Consider the following 24978-nt stretch of genomic DNA (forward strand, 5'->3'; position numbering starts at 1 on the left):
ATGGTAAGGCAAACAGCGTCCTCTCAGCACCACAGCCAGCAAGTAAATGCGCTGGCTGTGTGTTGCGAGAGGTGCACTATAAAAGTGCTAGTTAATTAGTGCAAGGCGTAGAACAGCTGGCCTCAAGGGAAGGGCTTCCCGGAACGCCGGTGCCGAGCCCGCCCACAAACAGCATGCGTCACCCCTGACGCGACGTGGGCGGGATCGGCATCTGCGCTCCACCGACACGGGGGTCAGAGCCGGAAGTGCAGATGCACTAAGGCTGCCGATTGGTCCGAGCTGAACCGCAAAGGGCACAGAAGATGGAAAGTAGGACCAGGCTACCGCGATAACGCGGTATATGTCTCCCCGTGTCGGGACGCACATTAGAGAAGGGGCAACACCCGGAGTCAACATAAATTGCTGGAAGGAATCTACAAACCAAATTAATTAGAAAAAATTGCAAAAAAGAATGCATTACTATATCGATTAGGCATGATTGGAGGTTGTAGTTCTTGAATGTGAATATCAGCAAGGACACGACCCACAGATGTAGACAGGTTACAGACACTGGAATATAAAATGACAAGATCAACATACAGGGAAGAGGAACATACATACAACTTATGTCAATGACAATACAGCAAGCATCGAAACATGTACATATATTTATGCATAATCATAACAAAAGAAATTAATTTTGCTATATAATTATTATACAAAGAAAAAAGAAAATTAGCATGTTGACATAATATCATACAGTACAGAACATATTAAGGCCAGAGCAGTAAAGCATATAAGTATATGGATATTGGGACTAGTATGATGTTATGAGAAGGCCCTAAAGTGTGATTAGGGGTGAATGGCCGTCTGGTTTGGGTAGGGGGAATTAAATCTCCATTCCTCCAGAGTTAAAACCCTCGAGAAAGGGCTTGAATGATAAAGATCCATTAAGTCCTGGGGGCTCAGTGGCCCTAAGACAATATATCCATTTTAGTTCAAGTTGGAGGAGGGACTTATTCCAGTCCCCTCCTCTAGGGGCTGGGTGGACTCGGTCGAGAATCAAAAACTTAACCTTAGGCATTTTGCCGGCATGTACAGTAGCCACATGTCTACCTAAAGGTAGCTCAGGGTCTGCTTTCCTCATGCTTAGAAGATGGCGGTATGCGCGTTGCCAAAACTCCTGCTTGGTCTTACCAATGTAAAAGCACTGGCAAGAACAAAGCAGGAGATAAACCACGCCTATCGTACGACAATTGGCAAAATGCTTAGGTCGATGGACATCTCCATTCGGCAATATGGGGGATTTTTGTGTAAACATATAGCCACAGTATTTACAACTGCCGCAGATGTATGTCCCTCTGTATTTGCAACAAGTGGACGTGACAGTATCGCGGAACTCGCTACGGACTATTTTGTCTCTTAAAGCTGGGGCCCTTTTATAGGTAAAGTTAGGTGTATCTGATACATGTTGGCCCAATATAGGGTCCGAGGCCAGCAAGTGCCAGTGTTTGGAGACAATACGTCTAATTTTTTGATGTTGCTGATTATAGGGTGTTATAATCCTTATGATATCTTCCTTATTGGAGCCCACTGATGTTTTTGGGGCTAGTAGTATGTCTCTGTCACTATTAAGGGCACGTTGGTAAGCTTGTTTGAGCGATTTCTTAGAATAGCCCCTACGTAGTAAACGTTTTTGGAGGGCGTCAGCAGCCGCTTGGAATAGTTTGAGGTCTGAACAATTTCGTCTTAACCTCAAGTATTGACTGGTGGGAATTGATCTAAGTAGAGGGGTGGGATGGAAGCTTGATCCGTGCAATATTGTGTTTCCCGCGGTGGGTTTACGATAAAGGTTACTCTTTAGGGTTTCATTTTCACTGCGCATAATCTCGACATCGAGGAAAGTGATCCGATCGGGATCCATGTTCATTGTGAATGAGAGGTTAAAGTCGTTCTTGTTCAAATGAACTAAGAAGGCTTGGAGGGATTCCGTGGGACCGTCCCAGATGAGGAACACGTCGTCGATGTACCTGGTCCAAAAAAGGATGTGACCAGTGTACATCGACAACGCGTCATCATCCAGGAGAAAATGTTCCCACTCCCCCAGGTACAGGTTGGCATATGATGGGGCACAGCAAGTGCCCATCGCTACCCCCTGCACCTGGAGGTAGTGGGAACCATTAAATGTAAACACATTATGTGTTAAGATAAACAACAATAAATCTAGTATAAACTCGCCATAGGCGTCCACTGTGTCCTGACCAGATATAATATGCTTTACAGCTGCGATACCCCTGGAGTGGGGGATCGAGCTGTAAAGAGCCTCCACATCGATGGTGACTAGAATCGCGGTGGGGGGTATCCAAAGGTCCTTAATTTTGTTAATAAAGTGAATAGTGTCCTTAGTAAAGGAAGGTAGCTTATGGACAAGGGGTTGAAGATATGCATCAACTAATTTACTTGCGTTGTCTGTAATAGATCCGCATCCCGAAATAATCGGTCTGCCGGGAGGGTCTGTGGTACTTTTATGTACCTTTGGGAGGCCGTAAAATGTGGGGGTGACAGGAAATTTAGTGCGGACAAAATTCCAGGTGTCTTTAGAAAAAACATTATTGAGGTAGGCGGTGTCTATCAACTGATAAAATTCCAAGTTATACTTGGTAACTATATCAGATGTGATACGCCTGTACCAATCAGTGTTATTTAAGATGTTGGTGCACATTTTGATGTATTGAGAGTTGTCCATTATCACAATATTCCCTCCTTTATCAGCCTGCTTGATAGTAATAGATTTATTGGTTGCCAATTAACAAATTGGCAACCAATAAATCTATTACTATCAAGCAGGCTGATAAAGGAGGGAATATTGTGATAATGGACAACTCTCAATACATCAAAATGTGCACCAACATCTTAAATAACACTGATTGGTACAGGCGTATCACATCTGATATAGTTACCAAGTATAACTTGGAATTTTATCAGTTGATAGACACCGCCTACCTCAATAATGTTTTTTCTAAAGACACCTGGAATTTTGTCCGCACTAAATTTCCTGTCACCCCCACATTTTACGGCCTCCCAAAGGTACATAAAAGTACCACAGACCCTCCCGGCAGACCGATTATTTCGGGATGCGGATCTATTACAGACAACGCAAGTAAATTAGTTGATGCATATCTTCAACCCCTTGTCCATAAGCTACCTTCCTTTACTAAGGACACTATTCACTTTATTAACAAAATTAAGGACCTTTGGATACCCCCCACCGCGATTCTAGTCACCATCGATGTGGAGGCTCTTTACAGCTCGATCCCCCACTCCAGGGGTATCGCAGCTGTAAAGCATATTATATCTGGTCAGGACACAGTGGACGCCTATGGCGAGTTTATACTAGATTTATTGTTGTTTATCTTAACACATAATGTGTTTACATTTAATGGTTCCCACTACCTCCAGGTGCAGGGGGTAGCGATGGGCACTTGCTGTGCCCCATCATATGCCAACCTGTACCTGGGGGAGTGGGAACATTTTCTCCTGGATGATGACGCGTTGTCGATGTACACTGGTCACATCCTTTTTTGGACCAGGTACATCGACGACGTGTTCCTCATCTGGGACGGTCCCACGGAATCCCTCCAAGCCTTCTTAGTTCATTTGAACAAGAACGACTTTAACCTCTCATTCACAATGAACATGGATCCCGATCGGATCACTTTCCTCGATGTCGAGATTATGCGCAGTGAAAATGAAACCCTAAAGAGTAACCTTTATCGTAAACCCACCGCGGGAAACACAATATTGCACGGATCAAGCTTCCATCCCACCCCTCTACTTAGATCAATTCCCACCAGTCAATACTTGAGGTTAAGACGAAATTGTTCAGACCTCAAACTATTCCAAGCGGCTGCTGACGCCCTCCAAAAACGTTTACTACGTAGGGGCTATTCTAAGAAATCGCTCAAACAAGCTTACCAACGTGCCCTTAATAGTGACAGAGACATACTACTAGCCCCAAAAACATCAGTGGGCTCCAATAAGGAAGATATCATAAGGATTATAACACCCTATAATCAGCAACATCAAAAAATTAGACGTATTGTCTCCAAACACTGGCACTTGCTGGCCTCGGACCCTATATTGGGCCAACATGTATCAGATACACCTAACTTTACCTATAAAAGGGCCCCAGCTTTAAGAGACAAAATAGTCCGTAGCGAGTTCCGCGATACTGTCACGTCCACTTGTTGCAAATACAGAGGGACATACATCTGCGGCAGTTGTAAATACTGTGGCTATATGTTTACACAAAAATCCCCCATATTGCCGAATGGAGATGTCCATCGACCTAAGCATTTTGCCAATTGTCGTACGATAGGCGTGGTTTATCTCCTGCTTTGTTCTTGCCAGTGCTTTTACATTGGTAAGACCAAGCAGGAGTTTTGGCAACGCGCATACCGCCATCTTCTAAGCATGAGGAAAGCAGACCCTGAGCTACCTTTAGGTAGACATGTGGCTACTGTACATGCCGGCAAAATGCCTAAGGTTAAGTTTTTGATTCTCGACCGAGTCCACCCAGCCCCTAGAGGAGGGGACTGGAATAAGTCCCTCCTCCAACTTGAACTAAAATGGATATATTGTCTTAGGGCCACTGAGCCCCCAGGACTTAATGGATCTTTATCATTCAAGCCCTTTCTCGAGGGTTTTAACTCTGGAGGAATGGAGATTTAATTCCCCCTACCCAAACCAGACGGCCATTCACCCCTAATCACACTTTAGGGCCTTCTCATAACATCATACTAGTCCCAATATCCATATACTTATATGCTTTACTGCTCTGGCCTTAATATGTTCTGTACTGTATGATATTATGTCAACATGCTAATTTTCTTTTTTCTTTGTATAATAATTATATAGCAAAATTAATTTCTTTTGTTATGATTATGCATAAATATATGTACATGTTTCGATGCTTGCTGTATTGTCATTGACATAAGTTGTATGTATGTTCCTCTTCCCTGTATGTTGATCTTGTCATTTTATATTCCAGTGTCTGTAACCTGTCTACATCTGTGGGTCGTGTCCTTGCTGATATTCACATTCAAGAACTACAACCTCCAATCATGCCTAATCGATATAGTAATGCATTCTTTTTTGCAATTTTTTCTAATTAATTTGGTTTGTAGATTCCTTCCAGCAATTTATGTTGACTCCGGGTGTTGCCCCTTCTCTAATGTGCGTCCCGACACGGGGAGACATATACCGCGTTATCGCGGTAGCCTGGTCCTACTTTCCATCTTCTGTGCCCTTTGCGGTTCAGCTCGGACCAATCGGCAGCCTTAGTGCATCTGCACTTCCGGCTCTGACCCCCGTGTCGGTGGAGCGCAGATGCCGATCCCGCCCACGTCGCGTCAGGGGTGACGCATGCTGTTTGTGGGCGGGCTCGGCACCGGCGTTCCGGGAAGCCCTTCCCTTGAGGCCAGCTGTTCTACGCCTTGCACTAATTAACTAGCACTTTTATAGTGCACCTCTCGCAACACACAGCCAGCGCATTTACTTGCTGGCTGTGGTGCTGAGAGGACGCTGTTTGCCTTACCATCATCTACATTCAGGTACCAACTTTATACATTTTACTCAGTCCTTCAAAAAACCTTTATATTTCTTCCTGATCGGCTTCGCTGTTCTAGTTATATTCTATTGCAATTTTATTGCCCACTTTATATTGGGCTACCTTTTTTTGGTATATACTTTTATTTCATTATGCTCTTTATATAATTACTATATCACTCATAGATATACAGCTATTTTATATGCCGACACTTATCAGCCTTTTTCTTGCTCATTTCGCTACATATATCAATGTACTTAGCTCTGATCTGTCCATCTTTCAGACCGGCGCTACCTACATCCTTGCCACTCACCTACGCTTAAAAGGCTATCTCTGGCCTCTCCTAATTAAGGACTTCAGACGTCCGTTGATTGGGGGCTGCACACCTGACGTCAACAGTGGCTGGTTCACTGGCTAGAATATTCATTTACCATCTTACTCATTGCATTTTGACTGCAAGGACACTCGCACCCACCAGATGCTTTTAACCGTGCAGGCTACCTGAGCACAGTTATTTTTCCAACCCTGTAAGTACTCGTTATTGTTATCATAATAACTATGTAAAACTCTATAAAGTTATGTTGGAATGTCTTCCTTCTTTAAAAACCTTCAAAAAATTTATGGTTTCTGTATTATCTATACTCTCTTATTCATTAGAGTACCGTTTGAACCCCTCCCCTGAAGAAGAAGCAAAATCTTTCCTTTGGCTTCGAAACATGTTGGGTTTCAGTTCAGACTACTACGGTTGATATATCTGTCTCTCCTCTGCCTGTACCGTTTTTAATCATTATTTGTGTTTACAATAAAATTTATATTTTTTCAATACTCTTTTCATATAATTTTATACATAGTATATATCTTATGTGCCTATAAAGTCCCACAAGGGGAACCCCACTTTCTTTGTCCATTCTAGTGTCAGTGGACCACTTGACAAAGATGGCACATTTCATTGCTATCCGTAGACTACCTTCGTCTAAACAAACAGCGGAACTACTGATGAAACATGTGTTCAAGTTGCATGGAATTCCAAAGACTCTTTTGTCCGACCGTGGTTCACAGTTCATCTCTAAATTTTGGCATGCACTTTGTCAAATATTACGGATTGAGCGAAAGCTCACTTCTCCCTACCATCCTCAGACCAACGGACAGACTGAAAGAGTCAACCAGTGCATTGAGCAATATCTACGTTCCTATACATCATACCTACAGGATGATTGGGTGGATCTCCTCCCTCTGGCGGAATTTGCTTACAACAATGCAACCCACAGTACTACTAAGCAAAGTCCGTTCTACTTGAATTATGGGTTTCATCCCACTCTTCTTCCACCACGCATCCTGCCATCAAGTAACCCAGTAGCCTCGGATTACCTTACCCAAATAAAAGACTCTCTGGATTTACTCAATACCACTATATCACACGCTCATAGTCAACAAAAAAGGTACTACGACCGTAGAAGACCTTCTCCTCAGTATGCTATTGGGGACCTTGTTTGGCTATCAACAAGAAACTTAAGATTAAAAATCCCTAGCAAAAAACTTGGACCTCTATTTTTGGGACCCTTCCCAATTAAGAAACTTATTGGAAAAGCTGCAGTACAGCTCACCTTACCAGCAGATCTTAAGATCCATCCCATCTTCCATGTGTCGCTACTGAAGCCCCATGTTCCTAACCAAGGAATAAGGCCTACCATCTTGTCTCCACCTCCAATACAAGTTGAAGGCGGAGAAGAATATGAGATCAAAGAGATTTTGGATTCTCGCATCCATAGAGGAAGACTCCAGTATCTCATAAGATGGAAGAACTATGGACCCCAAGACGACACCTGGTTGGATACCTCTGATGTTCATGCACCTAGGCTTATACGAAGGTTTCACTCGAAATACCCAGAGAAACCAGTGCTATAGGCCTTCCGGAGCCGGCCTTAAGGGGGGGGGGGGGGTACTGTAAGATTCTGGTACCTCTGGTACCCTTAATAATCTATTTCCTTCCAAATATGCGTCCCACCTTTCTTACTAGGTGGTACGCATACACCTTTAAGACAGATGATGTCATCGCTGAGCGCCGCAGAGCGGCTATTTCAACCGCCGGCGTTCTCACTCACATCGTTCGTTCAACCTGCCTTGTGTATCCACATGCTTTCAAGCCTGTCTTGCTGTCGGAACCTCCAGCTGGTTGCTTCTACCTGGAGCAGACCGGAACCTCGCTACTGATCCCTGTATCTCGCTACCAGATCTTCCCCTCTCTACTGGACCCCTCTACTACTAACATTTACTAGTGATAAGTACCCCACAGGGGAATCCTCCATAACCTACTTACACTATCTATCATCTGCACTGTTGCATAGATTGCTAGCTCTTGAGCCTACTACCATCTACCATCTGCACTGTTACATAGATTGCTAGCTCTTGAGTCTACTACCATCTATCATCTGCACTGTTACATAGATTGCTTGTTCTTAAGTTTACTACCATCTATCCTTGCACTGGGTTAGTCTATCCTGTAATTGTCATCTGCTGTCCTTACCACCTGTCACCATACTCGATTACTAACCTATCTGCACTCTACCTAATACCATCTAGTACTCTCCTGAACAAACCCATCAAGTACTTACCATCTCTATCACTGTTCACACCTGTCCCTTCAGCACAACACCTTCATACTGTCATATACATTCCACCACTCCAGGAACATCTTATTGAGTGTGTATATTTCTGTATGTTGAAGCTGACAGGCCCACAGTGATGAGTCTGGAGAGTTGGATCTGGTTATTCAACACATCTCTACATGACTACTGAGTGGAGATTTTGCAGCTGCATATCCAGCCTACTACAAAAACGCAGGAGCGTTACAAGTGTGCGTCCTGGCAAGATGTTTAACTCACGGACCCAGTCCCCGTCCAGTGGGACTATGTTGCGGCCAACCCAGCGCGGAGCTAGGGCCTGCACGCGCTCGCTGGCCAGACTGGGGTGACCACTGGATATAGGGATCCACCCCTTCGCCCAGCCCGGCATAATTTGCTTGAAGATCTCACAGGAAAAATGTTCCGGAGAAAAAAAGGCTAGCTAAAAAAAATTTACATGGGGGCGTGGCCAGATGTAGAGCGGACAAGACGCTTCTGGTGTGAGCTCTGGGGATCCCGTCTATCCTAACCGCCAATAATCCTGATTTCTGGCCCTACTTACCTGGCTGAGCTTTGGGGACCTTCAGGACACAAGTGGGCAAGCTCCGGAATGCCGGAGAAGCAAAAAACCGTGGCCCCCACTCCTAAACAGAAGCCGGCTTCCCCGCCAGCAGCGTGCTCCGATGCCATCTTGGAGCAGCTGCGCGGTCTGCTATCAGATATGGAGATGTCCTCAGATCCTTCTGCCTCTCAATCCTCCTCCATCCACGGTCAGGGAAGTGATACAGCTATGATTCTGACTGCCATTGAACAGAGTAAGACTTCTTTACTAGCCCGCATTGACCATTTGGCTGAGGAATGTAACTTTATTGGAGCAGAACTGGATAAGATCAGAGGGCGTCTGACTGACACTGAACAGAGGACTTCTAATGCAGAGGATTTGACCACATAACATGCAGTATCCCTGTCTTCACTCCAGCATACAGTCCAGATGCTGATTGCTAAAGCAGATGATTAGAGATGTCGCAAACATAAAATTTTCTGTTCGCGAACGGGAATTTCCGCAAATGTTTGCGAACGGGCGAACCGCCATAGACTTCAATAGGCAGGCGAATTTTAAAACCCACAGGGACTCTTTCTGGCCTCAATAGTGATGGAAAAGTTGTTTCAAGGACACTAAAACCTTAACTGTGGCATGCTGGAGGGGGATCCATGGGAAAACTCCCATGGAAAATTACGTAGTTGATGCAGAGTTGGGTTTTAATCCATAAAGGGCATAAATCACCTAACATTCCTAAATTGTTTGGAATAACGTGCTTTAAAACATCCAGTGTGTGTATACGATCAGGTATGATGTTGTATCGATCAGGTAGAGTAAGGGTTACGCCCGCTTCACAGTGACAGACCAAACTCTCACAGACCAAACTCCCCGTTTAACGCACCGCAAACAACCGCAAACAGTCCATTTGCACAACCGCAAACTCCACATTTGGACAAGGTTGGATACCAAGCTAGCCATGTCCCGTTCCTTGTCCTCACCAGACTTGTATAAAGTACTCGAAATTTCTACTTGAGTAAAAGTACAAGTGCTCGATCAAAAAATTACTTGAGTAGAAGTGGAAGTGCTCGCAGAAAAGGTTACTTAAGTAGAAGTACTAAAGTATTCAACATTTTTTTTACTTAAGTATTGCAAGTAGTTTTTTCAAAAAATTTGCTACTTAAGTACTAAAAGTAAAAAGTACCAGTAGTTTTGAAAAAAAATTTCTACTCAAGTACTGAAAGTAGAAGTACAAGTACTGTGTTATGTAGTTATTAAAGAAAGAAGTCAAAAGTATGAACATCATATTGTTTTTATTATTTCAAATGATTTATTCAAATGATTAACCTGTGTTTGTTAGTAGTTTCTTGATGCACTTTAAGCGCTGTAGCACCATTTATATGTTTGTTTCATATTTTCTTTTTATTGGAAAGATTTGGTATAGCAGCTTTTATTATACACAGCCTTTATTTTCGTATGCGCTGATTTACAAATGACATTATACACATTTTTTTGAGCTTTATGCAACCTGCCATCTACTGTTCTGGCAGTGGTAATTTTTTTAAAAGTAACGAGTAACTATGCAGCACAAAAAAAAAATACTTGAGTAGAAGTATCGAAATCATCGAAAAAATGTAGTGAAGTAAAAGTAGAAGTAGGAGAAAAAAATTCTACTCTAGGAAAGTACAGATACCGCATTTCGGTACTTAAGTACAGTACTTAAGTAGTTCTACTTCGTTACTATACATCTCTGGTCCTCACTGATGTCATTGAAGGTCTCTTCCTCCACCTAGCCATGTACAACACCAAGGGTCCCCGAAAGGTGACAACAAGCCCCCTGAGACGCCTGCTGTGGTTGGTCTTCCACATCCTCAAAGCCACCTTCCTCCTCTGACTCCTCTTCTTCAGACTCCTCTCTCTGCATTGCCGCAGGTCCAGCAATCGACGACGACAAGGCTGCTTCTGGTGGTGATGGTGACCACAACTCTTCCTCTTCATGCTCATCTACGGTCTGATCCAGCACTCTTCGCAGGGCATGCTCCAGAAAAAACGCATATGGGATGAGGTCGATGATGTTGCCTTGGGTTTGACTAACCAGGTTTGTCACCTCCGCAAAAGGACACATGAGCCTACAGCCATTGTGCATGAGCGTTCAGTGACACAGCCAAAAAATACCCAGCTCAGCAAAGGCTGTCCTCTTTTTTTTTAAATTAAAAAAATCTGTTCTTACCAGTTTAATCTCTGTTTTGTCCCCTATCAGGGGCTGGTGTATGGAATAGATTTTAGGAACCGGGCAATGGAAAAAAATGGTTGGTCGGTCCTCTTACTTCCAATTTGGGGCACTGCGCGTGCGCCGTGCAATGTACTGTGCCACCCTGTATGAGTGGTGTGTAAGTAGTACTATTCTTATCAGTTTAATCCTTGTTACGTCCCCTATCAGGTGCCGGTGTATGGAATAGATTTTAGGAACCGGGAGATGGAAAAAGATGGTTGGTCAGTCCTCTTACTTCCAATTTGGGGCACTGCGTGTGCGCCGTGCAATGTACTGTGTCACCCTATATGAGTGGTGTGTTAAATAGTACTATTCTTATCAGTTTAATCCATGTTACATCCCCTATCAGGGCCGGTGTATGGAATCCATTTTAGGAACCGGGAGATGGAAAAAGATGGTTGGTCGGTCCTCTTACTTCCAATTTGGGGCACTGCGCGTGCGCCGTGCAATGTAATGTGCCACCCTATATGAGTAGTGTGCACACATTACAGTCTGTGGGCCTGTGGCCTCTCACACACGGGCAGGCAACTGCAATATATATATATATATATATATATATATATACATATATATAGAAGAAAAAAAAAGCAAACTGATGTACCAGCCCTAAAAAGGGCTTTTTGGGGTGCTGTCAGGACGCTGTCCTTACAGCAGATGAGTCTTTGAGGACTGGAGTGGACACAGAACACTGGCCTAGCTATTAATTCAGCAGCAGCACTCTCCCTGCTCTAAATAACACTGCAGCTTCAGAATATTAGTGATACTATGGGTGCAAGGTACTGTGCCACCCTATATGAGTGGTGTGCACACAGCATAGTCTGTGGGCCTGTGGCCTCTCACACACGGGCAGGCAACTGCAATATATATATATATATATACACACATATAAGACTGATGTACCAGCCCTAAAAAGGGCTTTTTGGGGTGCTGTCAGGACGCTGTCCTTACAGCTGATGGGTCTTTGAGGACTGGAATGGACACAGAGCACTGGCCTAGCTATTAATTCAGCAGCAGCAGCAGCAGCACTCTGCCTGCTCTAACTAACACTGTAGCTTCAGAATGAATCTAAGATGGATGCTGTCCTTGCTTTTTTATAGGAGGTGGGAGGGTCTGGGTGGTAGGGTATGCTGATTGGCTGGAATGTGTCTGCAGACTGTGAGGTACAGCGTCAAAGTTTGCTCAATGATGACGTATAGGGGGCGGACCGAACATCGCATATGTTCACCCGACACAGCGAACGCGAACAAGCGATGTTCACTGAGAATTGTTCGCTGCCGAATAGATCGGGACATCTCTACAGATGATGCAGAGAACCGCCAACGCCGGAATAATGTTAGGGTGTTAGGCCTGCCTGAGGGGGCTGAGGGGGATAAGCCTGCTGAATTTGCTGAACTGTTCTTCAAAATTTGCTTAACCTTACTGACACTGCACCCACTTATGTGGTGGAATGGGCACATAGGGTCCCCACAGGCCGCAACATTCCTGGGGCCCCGCCCTTTCCTTTTCCCATTTCTCAACTACCGCGACCGCATCCTGAGTGAGGCCCGCAAACATGCCACGCTGCCTTATGAGAATACTGTTGACCAATTCTATCCGGATTTCTCTGCAGAGCTTCAAAAAAAGAAGAAGACCTTTAATGAAGTCAGGCACAAGCTTCGCGATAAGGAAATCAAGTACTCCATGCTGTATCCAAGCCGTCTTTGTGTGCAACATGCAGGGTCTGTCAAATTCTTTGAAACCCCGTAGGAAGCGGATGACTGGCTACTTACCCTGGTGTGAGCCTTCCCCCCTCCTTTTTTTTTTTTCTCTCTGGAGTCCTCGATGCCTGGTCTCAGCCTGCCTTACTATCCTGACTGCATTGCTGGCTAGACGGCTGGGACAGTTTGACCTGCTTGTGGGAGTTAGGTTGCCCTCCTGATCTACAGGTGTCCACCCTCCCCCTGTGCTATGGCGCACCTGTTTCCCCATTCCTGTGTTTGGCGGCCTTTTTTCCTTCATTATATCACAGTATTGCTGCGCTACTACCATTAATAGATAAAATAAACATGGGACGAAAAGCAGCCAACACAAATCCTGAATAGAATTGGATCAATAAAACAGTAATAAAAATGTGGCGCTATTCTAGAACATTTCTCTCACAGAATGTCCATATATTGCAGAGGGAAACCACAGTCCATAGGTGTTCAATACAAACAGAGGTGAAAGTCCGTAAGCCCAGAGAACCACCACCAAAGATCAGCTCACACTGTCTCTTACCAGATATATATGACCCTCGCTACAAAGGTCATATACAGCGTTCAGATCAAGATAAGGTAGGGTCCTCCTCTCCTCCCAATAGGATGGTATACGATCACTTCTCCACCAAATGCAGGCTCAAAAGATATGAAACAGAGCACTCCACATAGTGTAAAGCTGTTTGATGGGTTTATTCAGCGCAAAAAATGTAAAATGAACTTACAAGATAGCAGAACAAATGGAGCGTAGTGTGTTTCCTCTCATGATGGTCCGTTACTGCCGTAACCCACCGACAAGATGGCCACCGCGTTTCCTCCACGTGCGGCGTGTGTCGCCGTAAGCTCCACCCAGGAGGGGGATGAGACAGGGGGGCCCGTTATCGCTGGCTCTATTTGCGCTGGCCATGGAGCCCCTGGCAGCAGTGAATAGATAGTCATCTAGAGTTCAGGGAATACCAGTGGGTTCTATAGTTGAGAAGCTTGCACTCGATGCGGATGATCTCATCATGTTCCTTCACAATCCTGGGCCATCCCTGAGGGAAATACTTGTAATCCTTGACAAATTTGCCACCCTCTCAGGCCTCCGCACTAACTGGGATAAGTCCTTGGTTCTCCCCATAGATGCTAGAGTGGTAGCACTGTTGGATCCTGACCTACCGTTGAAACTCACTCACATCAAATTCCTGGGTATACACATCTCTGCTAATATTCATGATTTTATTGCCCTCAACCTACGGCCCAAAATTCAATGGTGTGAACAGATGATGGGTGCATGGTCTCGCCTCCCCCTCTCCCTGATAGGGAAGATCAACCTTATTAAAATGAAGGTCCTTCCGGTGCTGCTATATATCATTAGAAATTCCCCATTGTGGCTGCCAAAGTCCTTATTTAAACAAATTGACTCTCTTATGACCACATTCCTTTGATCTCCGCGCCCGGCTAGGTTTAGCAAAAAACTGCTTTGTAGGCCCTGGACACAAGGGGGTTAGCCTGCCCTGATTTTTATCTGTACTATGTAGCGGCTATGCTGGTCCAGGCTCACGGGTGGCTGATCTCTGACAAAACCAACGCATCTGTGGTCCTGGAGGCAGCCTTCGCGGGATCTTATGAGACCCTGCGAAACACCCTCTACAGGGGACAGCGGACAGAGCATCCTACCTTGACCACCTCCATGCGGACAGTGGTCAGGGCTTGGCAGGTCATTATTACAGTACCCAATCAGAGAAGGGCGGTGTGGTTCCCGAATACCCCGCTGTGGTTAAGCCCACATCTGCCAGAATTCCAATCCATCCCGGACCCTGCCTTGTGGGCGGGAAAGGGGGTGAAATCCCTAGCAGACATCTGTGAGGGGGAATCCCTATTTACATTTGATAGACTAAAGAATAAATTTAAACTGCCTAACTCCTTCTTTTTTAGATATCTACAGCTCCGGCATGCCCACCAGGTGCAATTTCGGAGGCCCATAGTTAGTCTTGAACGGGATAAGCTAGAAACCCTCTTGGGAGATGATACCCTCAGAAAACCTCTGTCCTCTGCTTACAAGATGAGTCACCCCTCCATTTGGACTGGTTTGGATGGCCTATGGGCAGCATGGGATGAGGAGGGACAGGGATTGGATGAGGAGGACCGGGAAGAGATATGGGATAGCCCATTTCGATGCCTGGCGGCGACTAGAGATAAGCTAATACAATTCAAATTGCTGCACAGGATTTATCTCACCCCTCAGCGTCTACATCGTATGTTTCCAGCCCTCTCAGCCTCTTGCTGGAGGTGCCCCTGTGACTCTGCGGGATTCTCCCATATTGTTTGGGGGTCTCCTGCGGTCGGGGGTTTCTGGCGGGAGTGGACGAGCTTTGTGTCTGCCCTTAATAATGAGGCGGTTCCTCTGACAGTCAACATTTGTCATCTGGGTCTGGTAGACACCTTACAGGCTCCCAAGGCGATGAGCACTTGGTGGGCATCCTTCTGTTCTATGCCTGGAAAGCGATTGTCCTGAAATGGAAATCACTACTTCTCCCTACGCTAGGTTTTTGGAAGGGACTGGTCAATGCTGTGGTCCTCCTTTACAAAGATGCTTACACATCCAGAGGGTGTCCTCACAAGTTTGATAAGGTGTGGCAACGGTGGGTAGATTCACCTCTAACGACTGACATCCAGGATTAATTACTTGCGTCTCCACCTGAGTGTGCTTCAATCGGGACTAGGCTTACTATTTGTTTGTACTGGGTGGGCTTGGTGTGCTTGCTTGCTGGATCCTGAAGGTGGGGGGAGGGGTTCTTACCTGTCATACTGCCTGATGTAATTTCTTTTGCAGGGACAGTTTACAGGGTGCAATTTAAGGTGGTTCCAGCCCTGTTTAACAGGTTGGGGCAGATACTGCCTTGTATTTTTTATAGTAGTGTAGAGGATTGTGTTTTGTTTGAGTCGGGGTATGCCCCTATTGGATTTGTTATGTTTTTGCAATAATTTCCAATAAACAGTATTACAAAAAAAAAAATCTACATAAAAAAATTACTTCTATGCCAGGACCAAAGATCCCAGCAAGGAACTAGGTCCTTACTCCTAACTAGCCAGATTAAAACTGACATCCTATGCAGGAAGAGAGAGGGTGTACCCGCCGGGACTGCCCATAGGCATAGCCAGAACTTTTTTCTGCCTTGTGTCCTACTCCTGTAGGGGGCAGTATAACCCTACTGATATGAATCAGAGAGAACTGCGTCCGTCAATGAACGATAGAGAATGGTAGAAAAACAAAGAATTCCCAACAAGGATAAACAAAGTCAACCAGGTAACAACAGGAGCTCAACAAGGAACAACTGGAGCTCAAGCCTCTGCAACCGTGGCCTGCAAAACTTTGCAGGCCAAACGCTGCATCCGAAGATGCAAGTACATCCACCTAATAAAATATTGTGAATGTGTGTACAGACGACCACGTAGCCGCCTTCCACACCTGAACCACTGACGCCTGATGACGGAAGACCCAGAAGGCACTAAGCGCCGTCGTAGAATGCGCTTTAACAGAGAAAGGAGGAACCTGACCGTTAATGGGAGTAGGCCTGCACCACCATCTGCCTGATCCACTTGGAAATGGTAGCAGCAGATGCGGCGTGCCCCTTATGAGGTCCATCTCTAAGAACAAAGAATCACATTTTGTAATCGGTTCAGTCACTGCAAGGAAAACCCAAATTGCCCCTTACCACGTCTAAGGAATGCAAGGCAATTTCCTTAGGATGTTTCGTCTTAGGACAGTAAGACCAGAAAGGATGTTAAATTCTCTTCCACAAGCAGTGGTATCAGCAGGGAGCATCGATAGTTTCAAAAAACTATTAGATGGGCACCTTAAAGACCAGAACATAGAGGGGTATACAATGCACGGTTAACAGCAAACACACATACACATCATAGGTTGAACTGGATGGACGGATGTCTTTTTTCAACCTCACTAACTATGTAATTATGTAACTATGTGACATATGGACAGTAGCACAATGTCTTTATTCAAATGAAACCCCAAGACAACCGCCTGACAGGGTAGCAACACCACCTTGCCCCTTTGAATCACCAAGTAAGGTGACCGACGGGACAACGCAGCCAACTCCGACACGTGACATGCAGAAGTAATAGCTACTAAGAAAGCCCCCTTCCGTGACAACGTGAGCAGAGGAAGTTCTCTAAATTTTCAAAAGGAGGCTTTTGAAGCACCAATAGTACCAAATTGAGATCCCTCGGAGGTACCAGGGATCGCACCGGAGGAGCCAGATGGCAAACTCCCTGCACAAATGTGTGAACCAAGGACTTCACCGCCAGCAGACTTTGGGAAAAAATAGCCAAGGCAGAAATCTGGCCCTTGATGGTGCCCAGAGCCAAATGTTGATATACACCTAATTGTAGAAACTCCAACAGGTGGGACACAGAAAAGGAGCGGGGAGAAACCCCCTGCGACTCACACCAAGTAATTTACGCCTTCCAAACTCAATGATAAACCCAGAGGGTCCCACAGCTTCCAGGAGTGGATCGGGTGGTGAAATACGCTCCATAGGCTCCATGACCATAAAGGGTTAAACAGAACCGCGATGCTCAGCACAATTTCTTTTTTTTTTTTTAGAAAAAAAACAGGAGGCCCCTTCCCCCCCTGTGCACCGCTGGGGCACCACAAGAATCAGCGCACCCGCAGTGCTGTAAAAGCAAAGGAAGGATAGAATACCCCCCAGAGACTCACCACCCAAGCTGGAGAACGCAAAAACAGTCTGCCACACTGCTGGAAAGAGGAAACGCTGACCTGACAATAGACCCCGCAGCCTCAGCACTGCATCAAACTACACGAAAATGGCCGCCATTGAAACCCTATGGAGAAACTAAAAACATGGCCACTGGACTACACAAATATGGCAGTCGAAGCCAGGAATACAGAATCCATGACAAAATGGCGGCACCACGCGGCGCTGCATGGGACCCTTGACCCCACTGGACCCCAGCGAAGCACAGAGACCTCAGGAGGGGACCCCCCTGCAGCACTCCAGGTACCGACACCCCCACCAGGGGGCTGGAAGCGGTGACACCCACCACTTCTCCGGCCCAGCACCTTACAAGCCCCCTCAGTCATAAAAACCCCCATGCCCCACCGGGGGGTTCAGGGAAGGGGATAGGGGGCAGGTGAGGGCACCTACACAGGGAAACTCCGCTAAGGAGAAGGGAGAAAATTATGGGGGGGAGGGAGGACACAGAAGGGGCCTACTACCCCTGGGAGGGCCCGCGACTACCCTAACAATTCCGTAGGAAAGGAGGGGGGGACACTACTCACCATACCACGGTCCCCAGGCGGGCGCTACTCTCAGTAGTCCACTGCACCATCTTGGAATAGGTGTGCTGCAGCCTGAGGTACGCTGCGACTCTGATCGGAACTGTTGTCTTGACCAGGGTTATGCAACCTCATGAGTTGTTTCACTTGCCGGCCAGCCCCCGTCCAGTGGGGCTATGTCGCAGCCAACGTAGCGCGGAGCTAGTAGTTGGGTCGCGCTCGCAGGCCAGACTGGGAAGGCCATAAGGATGTAGAATATCCAGTGCATCACCCAGTCTTGCTGTTGATTGTAGTTCACACAAGAACAGTTAATTGTAGTACACACAGCAAAAAAAATAATAAGGAAAAAGTAAAAAATTCCATTTCAATAGGAAAAAATGCCAGGACCGCAGATCCCAGCAGAGAGCCAGGTCCTGACTCCTGACTAGGCAGAAACTGGAGTCCTACAGCAGGAAGTGATGGTATACCCCCTAGGACTGTCCCAGCGGAGTAACCAAAAGGTTTCCGCCTAGTCCTACTCTTAGAGAGAGAGCATAAAGCCCAATGGTCTGAAGACTTGAAGCTCTGTCCATCAGTGAATGAAAGAGAAATTAAGGTTTTAGGCCAGAGCTGTCGAGAAAATGCCTATGACCAAGAGTATAACACAATTTGGCAGAGGGTTCCATGAACAACAGGTGGGTGGTTGTCTTAACCAAGAAAAAGCAGGGCGGGGACTTACACAATTGGGTGCCAACACCTGTCCAATTGTGATTCCCATTGCCTTTCTGTAGGCCATTGCAGTCAGGAAGGGATGTACAGGGACACAGGGGATTAATAGATAAAGAGGGGACCCCTGAGGATTTGAAAAAAAAAAAAGGATTAATGATTTGAATTTCTGACACTCAGTAGGTGCAAACACCTGTCGGATTGTGATTCCCATTGCCTATCTCTAGGCAATTGCAGCCAGGAAGGGATGTACAGGGACATAGAGATATACAGTAGAGGGGACCCCTGAGGATTTGAAAAAAAAAGGCTTGATGATCTGAATTTCTGACACTCAGCAGGTAAGCTGAGCCTCGTTTGCTTACATTTAAGCTTCCTTAAGGTATTTAACGGATAAAGCAACGGCGCACATCCTTTTTGAAGTGCGAGGGACACTTAAGTGATCTGGTCACGGACCACAATGAAATTAAGTCGTTCAGAATTACACATTTTTTATTTTGAATAGCATAATCAAGATTTGAAACAATCAGACTCAACATTTTCTATGGGATCAATCCTTGTTGGATGCTTACCCACTGTTTAATCACAAAAATCTAATTTTTTTAAACAGATTACCATTAACTCAACTCTTGCACTCAGGTGTGACCAGCCAAAAAAGTTTAAAGGCAGGGTTGCAGCCTTTACTTTATCAGGGTCTTTGCAGCCATCCCTTGAATTGCCAAAACAAGGACTGTGGACAATCTAAATGAAAAACAAAAGACCAGGGAAGCCCAAACCCTAGTAGTAAAATAAACATTTGTTATTAAGCAAAGATAAAATGACACATAATGACAATAAACACATCACACAACTGACTGAGAATCCACCTTCAGAACCCCTATATGGATGTCACTAGATGTAAACAACTGAGTTAAAGGCTTCTCTCCCTGTGTCTGTGTGTAAGGAAAGAAAGAGAAGAGCAGGGAGCCGGCCGCAGTAGTGGCTTGTGTATGACAGCTGCCGGGATTATGGAGGACCGGCACTAATTAAGTAGAGCGTATGGCAGTAAAACCTTGCGCTTATGTTATAAATAAATAAATATAAAGTGTCTGTGCAATCAATAGCTGCTTGCTGCAAGTTAAAGTGCTAGTGCCTTTAAATTAATGTGAAACCGGTGTTGCAGCGCTGCTCATTATTGCATTTATATTTATGCATTTATGAATTGGAGTATTTATTGAGTGATTTTGCGAGACTTGCACTTTATACTTTGCACATGTTTGCACATTTGCACTGATTTATATATTCAATTTTGCACATATTCAAATATCTAATTTATTTTTGCAATAATGAGCAGCGGCTGCAACACCGGTTTCAAAATTCAGTAGAGCGCCATGCAACCAAAGGATGTTGTGCACACAGGTTTAAAATCACAGGCCACATCAGAAAGCTCCTCGGGCCATGGGTTGAGCATGCCTGGGATCTACTTTATCCCCCTTAATTGAACTGTATTCGTTGGTGGTTGGTTATGCTGTATATTATATGTTGTCACTGCCATATGCTGTCTCTACCTATGCTCTAAAAAGACAGATACAATCTCCTGTGCTCGAGTGCTGTGTTAAAAGTGACGGCTGTTATGCTGGCTTATAGAATCTTGCTTCCCACTCTGGAGGATGGGTATCTAAAAACATAAAAACAAGAGAAGGGCGCACTGACCTAGTACAATATCACAAGGCATTTTATTGAAGAATTAAAAAAGACGCCATACATTATACTCACAAACATATGCTAAAGATAAGCATAAGAAATGTGTCTTTTTGCAATCCGGAGACCTCCAGAAAGCAAGTGTTATTCAGTACAGCAGGAGGACTGGAAGGTGTCCGTATTGATAGGGCTAATGTGTTTCAAGGGAGAACCCTCTTCATCAGAGCAAATGGTGACTTATAATTCATAGAAATGCATTTAAGACATTAATTTAATTTAATTTGATTAATTAATCATTTAATGAATGTCTTAAATGCATTTCTATGAATTATAAGTCACCATTTGCATGTGAATGATGTTAAAGGGGTAGGGCCGCTCTATGTGGAAGGTCCTGTCCACTTTACTGGGTTTTATAAATGTCTAACTAGCCATTTGGGATCAGGGCTCTGATGAAGAGGGTTCTCCCTTGAAACGTGTTAGCCCTAGCCCTATCACTACGGACGCCTTCCAGTCCTCCTGCTGATCAGCTCAGCTGTCCACTGGGATCTGCTGCCGCATCAATCTGATAGATGTCCTCCAAATGAATGGCTTCTAATCCTCAGATGTGGCACTCAGCCATGGACACATAAATAGAGGATGCAAAAACACATAGTGAAAATACCATTTGATACAAAAATATTTATTTAAATTAACTAAAAAACACGTGATTCTGGTGCATAAGAGCACTAGTCTATACAAAGTAAATAAAAATCATAAACAATCAGCCCAATGGTGCCGCTGCTAGTATGCTCAGAGTTCACCGACAATAGCCTTGCCCCTCCCCATGGGGTAGCAGATCCCAGTGGACATCTGAGCTGATCACCCTGAGGTTAACATCTAGTTCCCGTGGGTGTGGATTGGGCTAAAATCCATCTAAACGCAGCATTACATCTATTGAGGTGACATTAGGGGGAATTGCAAGAGGAAGGGGAGAACTCCAGTATTCTATAGCAGCCACAGAGCTATCTGGGATAAGGTTTACGGAACACTGGTGGTTGGAATTTAACAATATTAGGGACTTTGATCTTTATATGATACTGTGTTGCTTAGTGTCTTGCTTGTATCTGTTATATCACCACGTATGAAAGACTGCAATCGGTTTCATCTAGCAGTTTTATTAATTATATGTCACTAGGTAAATTTTGTGTATGTTTTGATACACATGTATTGCTAATTGGGATTATCAGTACTGGGAAGTTTTGTATTTATAAGGAATCTATGTGTTAATAATACTTCATGGCATTGGCACATGAACATATTTAGGCTATATACTGGATATTTTGTAGTTATCACGCTTCAACACATTTATAATTTATCATTCCATTGAGTTTTAATTTTTTTTTTGATCACTATATTTTCAATATCAGATATATTCACACATATATTTTGAAAGCGCAGCACTTTTAATATAATTTAGATCATTGCACTTATTTTAAGGGAAGTGACCAGTGCAGACAGCTTCATCAATTAGGTTGCATTCCTAGTAGCTCACAGGATCTCATATATATGACCATACAAACTATTCAGTACCATTTTGAGTTGCTGCAATTAAAATTTCCGCAAAATAGACTAGCCTGCTGCATAATTTTTTCACTTTGATTTTAGGGGTGTCTTTGAATTAAGCCCTCTGTGGGTTGATGATTTTCATTTCCATGAAAGGATGTGGCATGCTTTCGTTCCTAACACATTACCCAATCCATATCAGTATATAGATAGCCAGCATGATATTTCTCCCCATTGAGCTCTGATTTGTTTTCAAAGTTTTGCCTTTAATTTTTTCGAGCAGTGTATTAGATGGCGGGTGAGTCCTTCTGACCCCTCAACTGACAGAGTACAATGACACAGCAGTGAGGATTCCTGCATACATATCGAATGTGGGGATGGGGAAATTGTGTCCATTTTTTTCATTCAACCTATGTGCAGCTTTAGTCTGCTCCTCCATTTTCTCTTTTGATTTACATGTATTGTTTTATACTGCTAAAAGCAATGCACTCTCACTGGAGTCATATTCATCCTGCAGTGCAAGCAGGTAAAAAGAATGGGACACTTTTTAATCTTCTCTCTCTTTCCTCCACTCTTCTCTTACACTTTAGGTAAATAGTTGCTTCACCCATTGCTCGGTCCACATGAAGTTTTCCCAAGGCATTCCGCCACAAGTTATGTGATAGCTGTTTACTGTCGCCCCTTAGTATGACAAGTTCCTGGTTCCAGAGTGTCCATACTTTCGGTTTTCTACTATATTGTGCAAGTCTTAGCTTAAATCCCATTTGGTCCATTCTATCTCTTCTAACAAGACTATATGTGTTATATGTTGTACTTATGATAGGGCTGGTACCATAGAGCAATAAAATGCTTTATATGTTTAGCTATATTTTTCTGGTTTTCCAGCTGTATTGTATTGAAAAAAAAATCATAAATAAAGAATAGAAAAACAAAGGAAGGAAACTCACATTCAGCCCCAACTCTGATGACTGGCTTTGCTTCCTCAGGAAAAACAGACATCCCAAGACCTCCCATTATCACGAGGAAAAACCACACGAGCCCAGAGTGTAGGTGCATGGTACACAGACCAATTAAATTCTACAAAACACAAGAAAGAATAAAAATACATACACATGCTATACAATCTGTAGGTCTTACAAAAGAGAGTTGGATTTGATGGCTTTTGTCAATGAAAAAGCAACAGAGGATAGCCCAGAGAGCAATAATCAAGGGACCATACACACTTGGCATAAGGAAAGAAAAATTCCCTAGAAATCTTTAAACATTTGTTAATTTAGATTACACTATGTACAACAGAGCAGGAACTTAAAATTAATTCAACACCAGAATATTATAGGTGCAGGAATATCAGTATCACACAGTCTTATTGCTCTTTAATTGTTGGAAAAGCAGTACTTCATGTAAACAGCTAAATACATTGAAATACATATATTTAGCACTCTACCCGTCAATAGATTTGTAGTCAGTAAGTTCACTCTGTGACTTTCTGGTTTCAACTTGAGAGATAAAGAAAATACCTAGCACACTACCAGTTACTTCTAACAGAAAATAATGTCTATATATGGTGTTGACTAATTCTGACAATGATCTGCATTAGCATTCCCACAGATGAGACAATGAAAACAACAATAATCACCTCCATACAAAGGACTGAGGCTTGCAAAAGTGGGAAAAATATTGATCTGCTAATAATGCACTGTTGGTGTCCTTTGAAGCAAGTAAGGAGGCTGTAAATCGTGTAGATGGCTGTGCAAGCACTCTGCACCCTTCTTGGATAAATTATGGCAAACTTTTTGGCTCCTTTGGGGAACCTTTCACACGGGGTGGGCTCTGGCTGTGATCCGCTAGCTCAGCAGGGGGCCTGTCTGCTAATTCCCACTGAGCAGGCACATGAAAGGTCCTGTATCTGGACACAAACACAGCTCGCTCTCCTCTATGGGCAGTTAGACGTAAATGGACCACCTTTCCTTTTATACCCAACCTCTAACTGATCTTCTAGACAAGTGGAGCAGATTTCCATCTGTCTATTTTTAGCAGATTGGATGTAGGTGAGTGTAAACAAACAGACACGTGTCCGTTTACACTTGCCTCTCCATAGAGGATAATGGAGGTTCCAATCAGGCTTGCCTGAAAAACGGACAGGCAGACCCAACCAGAACAATCGTGTGAAAGGGGCCTTAATTATACAGAGCACACAGGCATCATCCGTTTAGTCATGTTTTTTCAAAGAGAAAATGGATTCAGGTTACATCAGTTTTTTTTATCCGTTTTAAGTTCCGTTTATATTCGTTTTTACATTTGCCCGCTGGTGACCCAACAACTATGATTTATCCTTATTGTCAGCCAGGGATCCCAAGGCTGATAGCAGAATGTAAATAATGGAACTGTCAGTGAAAGATAAAAAACAAGCACATGGTCCCTTAGATCAGGTATGGATTTCAAGGGTGAACCCACAACAAAAAAATGTATAAAAAAATGTTATGGAGCCCCCAGGCATGCAGCCTGTCAGGCCCAAAAAGGATGGGGGGATGAGCATGTTCCCCCTTCGAAACCATACCAGGGCTTGTGGGGGGAACCTTGCTAGAGGGAAGGTTGATTGGGACAAGGGCCTTTTCCCCACAACTTTGGCTCATTGGTAGTGGGGATCCGCAGGTGGGGGGCTTATTGGAATCCGGAAGCCTCCTTTAAAAATAAGGGGGTCAAAGATCCTGGCACTCACGTGAATTAGAAGGGGAACATAGTACCACTACTTATTCACCAACGAAAATTAAAATGTAAAAAAAAAAAAGTCCTTTATAAAGAAAATTATCCCCCACTATACATGAATTGTCAATCACCGTATCCATAGCTCCACCATCCATAGGTCCATAACAATCATGATGAACAATGGTCACTGACCAGCAAGTTAAAAAATAAAGAACAAGATGCGGACCTGCCTATGTATAAACTGACCTATATGAATAGGGGCTGCCCTTGCAAATATGACAAGGTCTGGGCACCTTGG

The 24978-nt window shown here is 44.3% G+C and overlaps 1 protein-coding gene across 4 annotated transcripts in view; it reads right to left on the reverse strand.

Annotated features, from left to right (window-relative positions):
• The window catches only part of SEMA6B (semaphorin 6B), a 1069016-nt gene extending 1045959 nt beyond the window's left edge, over window positions 1-23057 (reverse strand). For all 4 annotated transcript variants that reach the window (XM_082263355.1, XM_082263357.1, XM_082263356.1 and 1 more), the window contains exon 1: window positions 22922-23057. In XM_082263355.1, coding sequence (XP_082119481.1) covers window positions 22922-23030 — 109 coding nt within the window. In that variant the 5' untranslated portion in view covers window positions 23031-23057. The remainder of the gene's footprint in view (window positions 1-22921) is intronic.
• Window positions 23058-24978: the final 1921 nt, after the last annotated feature.

Source organism: Pelophylax lessonae, assembly GCF_965119305.1.
Source record: "Pelophylax lessonae genome assembly, chromosome: 1".
NCBI lineage: Eukaryota > Metazoa > Chordata > Amphibia > Anura > Ranidae > Pelophylax > Pelophylax lessonae.